This window comes from Pinus tabuliformis, chromosome 9 (genome assembly GCF_031772625.1).
Source record: "Pinus tabuliformis cultivar Carrire ecotype Pingquan chromosome 9, CPIR1, whole genome shotgun sequence".
In the NCBI taxonomy this organism is placed as follows: domain Eukaryota; kingdom Viridiplantae; phylum Streptophyta; class Pinopsida; order Pinales; family Pinaceae; genus Pinus; species Pinus tabuliformis.
This window is the reverse complement of record NC_142307.1, coordinates 1,574,956,108-1,574,964,816: the sequence shown is the minus strand read 5'-3', so window position 1 is coordinate 1,574,964,816 and position 8,709 is coordinate 1,574,956,108. Positions and strand designations below refer to the sequence as shown.

Below are 8,709 nucleotides of genomic sequence, written 5' to 3'. Positions count from 1 at the left end.
ATCAAGGCAAATATGCGTCCTGCCGTGAGCTATATGGGTAACATTCATCAGAGAATCTACCAAGGCTATATGCTAGGCAGACCTTGCACTTTCTCCATAATGTTTTAATTTGGATTGTCGAAAGGAAACTACACAACCTCCCTCAACAATCTAACATCTTAGAATACAAACTCTGCCTGACATATAACCTTTGGCTAAGACTTCAATTATGCATTCATTTCAAATTTATTTCTTTGCTTTTCACATTTCAAGCACCTTCACTTGTTGCTGCAACTGCTCCAGTAATCCCGCCTCGGCCCACTGCTTAGGACAACCCTTAGCATCAATGTACTCCAACGACATACAATGTTGGATACCTGGTAGCCCTTCTAACTTGGAGCACCCATGAACATTTAATACCCGAAGCTTTGTCAGTTTGGCCAATCCCCGTATGCTCTTCAGCTTCGCATAATAATATGCCTGCAACTCTTTCAAAGATACCAACGTTTCAATACCTGGCAGCTCCTCTACATTTTTGCACCGACTAATCTCCAACACTTGAAGTTTTGGAAGACCAGAAAGCCCTGCTATTTTCCTCAAGTTAGAGCAATTAGTCAATTCCAGTTTTATCAGAGTCTTTGGCAATGTTCCGACCTCCACCAAATGATTACAAAACCTGAGGGAGACATATTTAAGGATGGGGCAGACACCTGTGGCAAATGATACCTCTGATAATTTCGTGTTATAAACTTCTAAGACTTGCAGCCGAGGCATGCAGTTGTCATTGGGAGATTCTAAATTATTCAATGTTTGCAACCGAAAATTCAATACTCTCAACTCAGTCAACTGAGTCAACAGTCGAATAGTCACCGGCAAATGTTTCAATTCACTGCAATTCTCGAGCCTCAATTCCTTTAAGATCTTCAAGTGACCAAGTGAAAGTGGTAGACTGTCCAGCGAAGGGCTCCCTATTTCCAGAACTTCTAAAAAGAAATTCTGTCCAGCGAAGGGCTCCCTATTTCCAGGTGCCAGGAGGGATCTCATACATACATACACAACTGATTTCTTTATTCTAGTAACATACTCCGCTATGTTTTGCATTTTACAATAACCGCTTATGAGAGAAAAACATAATCTGAAATGTCATTCAACTCTCATAATCTGAAATGCCATTTAACTTCCTACAACTTAACAGGTATCTACTATTCAGTTCATCGTTATATATTTAAAAAAAAAAAAACTTCAAAAAGGAAATACAAATGAATTGTTTACATTATCAGATCAACTGTCTTAAGCGTATCTGTCAAATGGAAACTATTTAAGCTCGTCACTATTCAAGAAGTGAATGTACCCCTCCCCAGGTCACAACTGTCAAATTCTATAGGCCTATCAGAGTAAAGATAGACAAACAAGCTCCTTCAATTTCTACTCCACATAGTACGCAAGTCTCCGGAGGTTCATCCTCCTGATTTTATCTGCCTTCTTGGATGGTTTCTTGACCGGCTGATTTAAAACCCCTGCATCAGCTTCGTCATGGAACCATCCGACTGACTTCTGGGCCGAATACATGAGCTGCGAAAAGCCTGTTCCAGAAAACAAATTAGGTCAGATACTCTAGACAGACTTCAGTTTAAATTATAAAATGTCATGTTACAAAGAGAAAATCACCGCCTTGATAAACAGCTGTGAAACTCAAATAAACATTTGTGAGACAGAGAAATTAAAAAATAAAAAAGATAAAAAAACCTTCTATACATTTATCTAGATTCTAAACTGAAAGATCGGAAGATGTACCACTACTAAAAAACCTGGGAGACAAATTGGCAAACAATGTATTAGTAATGAGATCAAGAATGAACACCTACTTCGAACTACTGTCTACAGCAACATATTCTCTAAATATAGGACAAGCAAAACAACTCTTTATTTCCAATTCCGACAAACATTAACAACTGAGAAAAACTATGTTGCACTGTATTTTGGGAATAGGGGGGCTCAGTTTCCAGGGATGACTGAAAGGAACTCCCAAATTTCATCAAAGGCAGACAGGGATGGAAAATATTAATTTTTTTAATAAAATATTAAAAAATCGAAAAGAGAGATAATAAAACTTTATCAAATTAGCAACACTTAATTTATGGGTCCAAATGGCCTTGTCTGTGTGAATATTAGAACCCTGAAAACTAAATAGGGTCCAAGTACCTATCAAATGTGGGAGCCAAAACTATTGTGATTATGCTTCGTTACAATAAACATACTACATGGAATGCAGGCACGCACTGCATAGATAATATTTGTCATGGTCTGAATGTTGAACCCAACAAGATAAAGAATTTACCTTTTTGGATAATAGTGCCACATGAGCAGTGGTTTAGATAGGGGCATCCAACATCTCCAAATCCAGAAAAGACACCTCCCATAGCGATATATACAGGATGTGGGGAAATTCCACCACATCCTCGGGAGCATCCCTTCTAAACAGCGAGTTCCCCTTGTCCAAGTCCCCAGAGGCAGGGATAGGCAAGGGATATCCAGGGGTGGGAAAAACTCCCCATGCTACACTAGAAAAACTTGATGAACTAGGGTAGGTAATAACAGAGATTACAGATTTCTAAGCATGATGAAGAAACAATTAACATGGGGGACTCGTCCCCATGCTACACTAGAAAAAAAACTCAATGAAATATGGTAAGTAATAACAGAGATTAGAGATTTCTTGGCAAAAAGTAAGAAACAATTAACTAAACCTACTAGTTACCTCCTACAGACATCAGTCAGATTGGACGTTAAAAAGTTGTAAAATATGAAGAAGAAGCAGAAGAAATTACTCATGAAAAGCAACCTCTAGAAAACAAGTTCTCCTAGTATATTTTCTCAACCCACAAGGTATAACAAATTAGTTTCCATCCATTGTTGAAAAACTTGTCTAGGCAAATAAACCAGTACAGCCAGAGTGTAAGGGTGCACCTAAGACTCGAACAAAAACTTGGCAATAGAAATTATTCAAAATGAGGGGTTTTCTTTTCTCTTTGGCCTTTAATTTTTGACGATGGTCAGCTTTTTTTTCCATCTGCCTAGCAAGTAACCCACAAATACTTGCAGGTCTGACACTTCACAATTCAAACTGGGGACCAAGTTAACTTAGACTTGCAGCAGTACTGAGCTGAGTTCGACACGTGAGCACTTAAAAGACTCCACGAGTTTTCAACTCTCATTAATAGAGATTCTGTGCTCTTTAACCCACAAATACTTGCAGGTCTGACACTTCACAATTCAAACTGGGGACCAAGTTAACTTAGACTTGCAGCAGTACTGAGCTGAGTTCGACACGGGAGCACTTAAAAGACTCCACGAGTTTTCAACTCTCATTAATAGAGATTCTGTGCTCTTTCTGTCAACATGACACTATTGTGAAACTTCCAAGATCTGAATCATTGCTGGCCCAGTGATTGGCTAACACAAGAGTGCCACTGTCACTTGCAAGAATAAAACTTGAGACCTGTGACCAGTGAATTCCCCACTTTGCCATTAAACCACGGACCCATGTCCCAGTGTTTGTGTTTTACGATAAAGAAAAACTCATAGCAGAGACAACATGATCTTCTGGTTTATGATCCATCTAGGGCATCAAAGCAATCAAAGCCAAATGGGCATTCATGCCACGTTGGCAGGATAATCATGACAACCATTCAGAAAAAACAATTTTGGGGAAGTTTCTTTGTTTTGCTTTGTTAGTTTAGCTTCTCACTGGGGTTCTCTGAGTTCGATGGAAGGAGAAAGGATAGAGAGAGAAGAAAAGTCACGGGCACAACAGGATACAGACCAGAACAACGCATGTAAATCTTGCTGCCAATACTAGAGTGCAAAACAACTGTACTCATCTGTAACAAAACTCTGTATAGAAATTTCCTAGTGAATAAAGCCACACTCTTCCTTCTCAAAATAGTTTTGAACTTTTGTGTAATAAATCTCACTGGTAATATCTTGCTTCCTATATTTTCTTACTTCCCTAAATGCTAAATGTAAACCGACTGAAATGTCCCTGTTTTGGGCGTCCTCATAGCTCTCTGTTAGTAGCTTTGGTTTCTTTGCTGTAATTGTCATTAGAAGGTATCCAAAGACTCTTCTGATCTACTGTGTTTTTCTAATTTCTCTGGCATGAACTGTGTATATAAATCGATCTGCCCTGTTTTCTGGGTATTACTTTAATACTGACTAGCAGTTTGGTCCCCTGTTAATGTCTCTGTGTTGGCAGGTGACAGAGCAGGTCATTTGATATCAGAGTGCTATACAATCCTGGAAGTGGATGATTAAAACCAGACAATAGTATCACTTGGAGGGAGAAAAGCCCCAGGAAGAGTGAAGACGAACCTTTCAACAAATTGATGGGCAGATGCATACAGAAAAACTGAATAACAGATTAAGGCAGCTTGAGGCTTATTTCAGTTGTCAGGGACATTCTGATGTGCAAAAGATTACCTTTGCATGTTTGAAAATGTCAAAGCATGCCCTCCTGTGGTGGGAAAGCTATTGCTAGAATTTGTAACAGCAAAAGAAAGCACTTGTTATGTATTATAACGAGTTCAAAGTTTTGCTGAGAAGGAAATTATAGCCAGCCAGGTGTGAAAGGGAGGAGAAAATCCAGAGGCAGTGTCTTAGATAGCGTCACAGGTAGCTTGTCCAAGATTACACTGACGAGTTCCAAAAAGCAAGCTATCATACTGAGTATTTTGGAAGATGAAGCCAGCGTGGTTATGAAATACATTGGAGTTATTCACTGTTACATTCGACAAGAGCTGGCCTTGCTCAAGGTTCACAGCCTTGATTGGGCCTGTACAGAGATAGTGTAATGAAGCCAAAAGCAAATGAGGTGCTGTGATTAGAGGGAGCTCCAGAGAACCAATGAGAGAAATGAATGAACAAAAACAGACCATGAAAGGTAAAAGGTTGCTAGTACCGTACAAAGGATGGATGAAGAACAGAATGATGAATGTAAGGCAAAAGAATGGACCATTGCAAAAGACATGGGCATACCAAGGACCAATGTTGAGAGTTACATCCAGAACTGATTCCCAAGAATCGGGAAAGAAAAAAATTCCGTGTGATGAAATGTGCTCCAATGGACAAACAAGAAGTCGGAGGAACAGGAAGATGGATGAAAACTGAACCTTATGGATCAGCCTCGCCCTGAGCGAAAAAATGAAAGCAAAAACGTTTTCTTTGTGAAGGGTCAGTTAAAAAGTCCATTACTTACAGCCCAGTAGCCAGAAAAATCTGATATCTGAAGCTTTTGAGCAGCAATTGGGTTTATCAACGGAGGCACATCCAAAACCTTACCCATTTGGTTGGCTGCATAAAGACATGGACCTCAAGGTCACAAGAAAATACAAGTTTGACTTCACCATCTCTGCCCAATCAATTAATGAAATCATTTGTGATGTAGTTCTGCTTGATGTCAGTGAGATAGTGATGGGCATTGGGGAGTCCTTACTTATGTGACTGAGATGATATTTTCTATAGAAGACCAGATAAGTGTATGCTGCTCAAGCTCTATCTCATTAAATCTTACTTGGGTAAAGAAAATATATCCTCGCTTCGGGTGACCCAAATGAATCCATAATCCAGCAAAAGGTTCATTTTGACAATATTAAGGCCCAAGGTGGAAAAAAGGAGTGCCGAACAAGTAAATCAGAATTTTGATAGGTGGGCAAAGGAATCAGCTAAAGGACCTTCTGTCGCAGTCTAAGGAGGTGGGTCTTGAGCCAAAAGGGGTACAGATTGAAAAGCCAGTTCAGCATTAAATTCAGCTATTGCCGGAGGCAATCCTGCCCAACTTAGAGCCAGAGCCAAGTGTATTTCTTTGCATGTCACTTGTTTTATCTTTTGAAATAATCATGTGCTTGGCTCGCTTTCAACATTAAGAATGTAAGACAATGGTCGCTGCTCATGAAAACCGTAGGCCCATCTTGGCAGCATTGCAACAAATAGAAACAGGTGAGAATGCACATGAAGTGAATGATTATTGTACAATTCTGATAAGCTATGCACCCTGAGAGAAGAAGCTAGAGGCTGGAGTTCACTTGCTGCCAGAGGCCCATACTTCAAAAGTCGCTGGCCACTTTGGTGTATAAGGAAAACGCAGGCAAAACCTGCAAGGGAATGTGTATTGGCCAAGAATGCAGGCAGAGGCCACCAAGTTTAACGAGGGTTGTGCACTGTGCAGCACCAAAAATTCAGCAAATGTCGGGGCTGCACATTCCCTTCTAGTGCCTTCAAGGCCTTGGGAAATTATACCTATGGACTTTCTTGGTGGGCTGTCCAAAACCAAAACTTGCGACGGAAGTCTACCATACCTGCAGCATTGTTACAACTGGGCCATTCATGGCTGAACCAGCAAATCGCCTTTTCAAACCTTGCTTGGGATTCCTGCCCCAAACTCCACTTAATATAGTGTTACAAAGTATGAAAGAGCGGAAGGTAGCAGGTCCAGTAATGATTAGCTTAGTGCTGTTACATTCATAGAATGAGCTCAAGAACTTTATTCTCAACTGCAGGCCAGGTTGCAAGAGGTTCAAGCACGGTATACCCGGAGGAAGATAGCACTTCCAAATTTCCAGGCTGAGTTGAGGAACAGTAAAACGAAGCCTAAGGAGCCCAGGGACCAGATCTATTCGTGAGGGTAAGTTGATGGAGACCATCAAACTACCAGGGGCAAGGCCCGATCCGTCTAGGACGTCAATGCAATCAGAACCACGGGTGCATTCAAGCCAGGTGGCAGTAGAGTCACCAAAAACAATTGGTAAAAAACACAGTCCTGGGGAAGTTTCGATGTTTTGCTTTGTTAGTTTATCTTTTTCCATTGGGATTCACTGAGTTCCCTGGAAGGAGAAATAGGGCAGGGGATACAGAAAGAAGCCAGAGCAGAGAATAAAGGTCACAGACACAACAAGACAAATATGTAAACTTTGCATAGTATTCTCCCGTTGAATAACTAAACACTCTTCTACTAAAATTTGTTTTCTGTGTAGTAAATTTTGCTGGCAATAACTTGCTTACCCTGTTTTATTATTATTATTTCCATGGCATGTTCTGGGCAAAGTTTAAACCAACCGATATGCCCCTCTTTCTGAGCACCTTCGAAGCTCTCTGTTAGTAGATTAGTTTTCTTTGCCGTAATTTCCATTAGCAGAAACTAAATATTCTGCCGATTTACTATGTTGATTTCTCTGGCAAAATCTATGTATATAAATGGATCTGTCCTGTTTTCTGGGCATTTTAGCAGTTTGGTCCCCAATAACAGTCTCAGTCCTATCAGGTGCCAGGAGGACATCATTTTAGCAGAGTTGGTGCTGAAGCAGCTGGTGACTCCAGCTTTTGTAGCATGATATTTGAGAGCTCTTGTCATCGCTATCTAGGTTATCAACACCACTATCTGGGTTATCAACACCAGCTGCCCTAATTCCACACACTTCCGTGGTTGCTTGTTTATTGGTGAAATACAAGGATAAGAAAATTTACAGACATTTATATCAAACAATTTATAAAGATTTGATTGATGTGGGCACTTACGTATGAGAAGTACTACAATACTGAGAGGGGAGGGTTGAGATCTCACCCATTATATGCGTCCAGATCGAAACCCCTTATTTCTACAACACGAGAAAGGGCATCTCTCCAGGTTTGAATGTTGGTGGAGTTGTATCGCGGTTTCCCTTCACCCGTTTGTGCGGGGGCATGAGGATACAGGGGATGCCATTGCCAATGCCGATTCGACTATACAAATAGAAACTGGAGCCCGTAAATTGAAACAGCCATAAACTCCATGAAACCGTAAACGGAAATAGCCATAAACTCCACGAACTCTGCTGGAAGCTCGGCGCACAGATCTATCTGGGTTATCAACACCAGCCACCCTAATTCCACACACTTCCGTGGTTGCCGGTTTATTGGTGCAATACAAGGATAAGAAAATTTACAGACATTTATATCAAAAAATTTATAAAGATTTGATTGATGTGGGCACTTACTATGAGAAGTACTACAATACTGAGAGGGGAGGGTTGAGATCTCACCCATTATATGCGTCCAGATCGAAACCCCTTATTTCTGCAACACGAGAAAGGGCATCTCTCCAGGTTTGAATGCTGGTGGAGTTGTATCGCGGTTTCCCTTCACCTGTTTGTGTGGGGGCATGAGGATACAGGGATGCCATTGCCAATGCCGATTCGACTATACAAACAGAAACTGGAGCCGATTCGGCGCACAGATGTCAAGTGGTGAGTGAACTATCGCCCTAATTAACTAATCACTAATATAATGTTTTAAAACATTTTTTTATTAAATTAGACGGCTGATTTTTGTTCAATCGTCTAACAAAAGATCTAACGGCTACGATTAGGACAGAAAGGCGTTTGGGGGAGTCCATTTCAGAGGGAAACGCCTTACGGCGTAATGATTTGTGGGGTTTTACGTGATCTTCATGATGTGTATTTTATATAGTCTTTATAACATGAGGTTTTATACGTGGGGTGGGGGGTTCTTGTTATTCACTTTATATAAAATGTTTTATTTTATGGTGTGGGTTTGTTATGTCACTGCATGGGATATATGATCCATTTTGTTGTGTTATTTTTCCCATACCAATTCTTTTTCCCATTTTACAAAAGTGAACTTTAGCTTTTTTTTTAACCAATTTTTGGTAGACATCAGCAACAATGCCACATTAGGGCT

At 40.4% G+C, this 8,709-nt stretch overlaps 1 protein-coding gene across 2 annotated transcripts; it reads right to left on the bottom strand.

Moving 5' to 3' along the window:
- Positions 1–213: 213 nt before the first annotated feature.
- On the bottom strand, positions 214–8,178 carry LOC149154689 (uncharacterized). 2 transcript variants are annotated; one of them, XM_089439442.1, is made up of 2 exons: positions 8,052–8,178; positions 214–1,562 (listed from the first exon to the last, which is right to left on the bottom strand). In XM_089439442.1, the coding sequence occupies exon 2, from the start codon at positions 1,078–1,080 to the stop codon at positions 241–243; it is 840 nt and encodes a 279-aa protein (XP_089295568.1). In that variant the 5' UTR covers positions 1,081–1,562; positions 8,052–8,178; the 3' UTR covers positions 214–240. The 2 variants fall into 2 exon arrangements, with proteins under 2 accessions (XP_089295568.1, XP_089295567.1); XM_089439441.1 differs by lacking the exon at positions 8,052–8,178 and adding an exon at positions 7,595–7,933.
- Positions 8,179–8,709: the final 531 nt, after the last annotated feature.